Source organism: Triticum dicoccoides, chromosome 2A, assembly GCF_002162155.2.
Source record: "Triticum dicoccoides isolate Atlit2015 ecotype Zavitan chromosome 2A, WEW_v2.0, whole genome shotgun sequence".
NCBI classification, from domain to species: domain Eukaryota; kingdom Viridiplantae; phylum Streptophyta; class Magnoliopsida; order Poales; family Poaceae; genus Triticum; species Triticum dicoccoides.
The window spans coordinates 720002346-720004327 of NC_041382.1; the positions used below are offsets into that span (position 1 = coordinate 720002346).

At 47.4% G+C, this 1982-nt stretch overlaps 1 protein-coding gene across 1 annotated transcript; it reads right to left on the bottom strand.

Annotated features, from left to right (window-relative positions):
• Positions 1–529: 529 nt before the first annotated feature.
• Positions 530–1464, bottom strand: LOC119352063 (non-specific lipid-transfer protein 3-like). The gene is made up of 2 exons (XM_037618804.1): positions 1007–1464; positions 530–877 (listed from the first exon to the last, which is right to left on the bottom strand). The coding sequence occupies exons 1-2, from the start codon at positions 1342–1344 to the stop codon at positions 868–870; spliced, it is 348 nt and encodes a 115-aa protein (XP_037474701.1). The 5' UTR covers positions 1345–1464; the 3' UTR covers positions 530–867.
• Between the last annotated feature and the right edge of the window lie 518 nt (positions 1465–1982).

Consider the following 1982-nt stretch of genomic DNA (forward strand, 5'->3'; position numbering starts at 1 on the left):
TCGTTGTTGTTTGTAGAACCTCATACAGCATCAGCTTCTGCTTTTGCGACTTTGGCGCACTTGATTAAAACTACAGTTGACAAAATTGAATAGTAAAAGCATACAAATTAAGACTTATGGTAGACCGTACCTGCACATGGGCGATAGAACAAAATGCACCAAGACAATAGAATAAAACTCACAGGGTTTGCTTTGGTTGCACCACTGGACACTATTCACGTCTAGATTTATCGTTTCATTTCTATTTAGATAGAGAATTTGTATTTTTTTTAGAGATTGTAGATATGTGAGCATTCACAATTTTTCAGATTTTTTTAAACTTCCGAATTTTAATTTTATGCAGTGAGATCATTGTATCACATGATACTTTCCCCAGAGGGCAGGACGATAGACCACATACATTCTCCTCTGCACAATTTTCACCCCACAACAAGCATATGTATGAGAAGTAGTCTCGTATAAGAATCATATGTAAGTCGTTAGTTATGTTGTCTTTGCCGGTCAGAAAATCATCACTGGATTCAGCAAGTTGACATCAAAGTTTTTTCCCTTGCCCTTAGTTACAAAATTACGATTTACGAATGTGCCGTGTTGGTATCAAACACGTTAATAACACTTGCTAAAAGTTCCAGCAGCAATATGCGGGCATGAAACTACTTTATAATCATTATTGATAACAGCCAATGTCATAGGAGTACAAGATTAAGCTCAACACATTATTTTATTTCACTTGCTCGATCTGTAACAGGGGCAACAGATGGAGGTCGAACACATGCAGAAAACAACAGCGAACACATGCAGGGAGCAGCAACAGTAGACACCGAGTCGGCTAGCTAGCCTGGTGTGATGATGATGCTGGCAGATAACTTAGTGAAGGCTGCAAACGCACAGACACAAAAGCTCAACGATTAATCTTACTGTTTATACTTACGGATTAAGGTTTAATAGCCAATGAGTACTTAGAATTATATAATATAATCTTTCAAGTTAGGGGTGGAGGATGTACGTGTTGCAGTCGACTTTGGTGTTGATGGGGAAAGAGACGGAGACACCGCACTTGCCGGGGATGTTGGCGGCGTTACCCATGCTGATGCCCGACCCGGCCAGCTTCTTGAGGCAGCGGCACGCCGCCTGCCGGTCGGCCGAGGTGGACGCCTTGGCGTTCAGGGTCCTCACCCCGCTGCAGCACCCCGCCGAGGGCGCCGACGCTTGCCCCGTCGCGTAGGACATGCACGGCGCGACGGCGGACGTCACGTCGCCGCAGGTCACCGCCCCGGACGCCATCTCCGCCACCGCCAGTGCGGCGAGCACGGCGAACACGGCGAGCAGTGCCACGCGAGCCATCGATCGAGGATCTAGTGCTTCGGCTTGCTTGCTGGAAACCGTGGAGCTGGGATGGAGTTGAGAGCTTGATTAGCTTGTGTGGTGGTGGTGGTGGAGATGGAATAGAACTCCGTGGAGCGGGGTATAAATAGCCGGCGGGCGAGAGATGGCTAGGAAGAAGATAGGTGTTCTTGCAGCACTGCACTCCAGGGTGGCGGACGGTGGTGCGTGCATGCACCGTACGTCGTACTACGTAGCTAATGAGGCGTGCATGCATGCGCATGAGGTGAGGGTTGTTGGGCGCTGCCGACCGTACGATGTATCAACCGGTCGCGTCCACTGCACGCATGTGACGCTTTTTTATTCACATCTACTACTCCTCCAATACATAGTTAAGTCCATACTGTGTAGTGTGCAGATTCACAAAAGCTTCTGCGTGCAAATAATTCCAATGTGATTTTGCTCGTGTGAACGTGTGAAACCCGTATCGAGCCAGTACTGTGTAGTGTGCAGATTCATCACTAAAAAAAAGTGCAGTGTGCAGATCTGGACGAAGGACCAGTATAGCTGGTGGGCCGTCGTTGTCAACACAAAAAAGGGTCGGACATGAACATGATACGGAGTAAATTATGTGTACGATCGATCTATCCATCTACCAT

Coding starts and splice junctions, on each gene's coding strand:
- LOC119352063 (XM_037618804.1), bottom strand. CDS start 1,344: ATGGCTCGCGTGGCACTGCTCGCCGTGTTCGCCGTGCTCGCCGCACTG.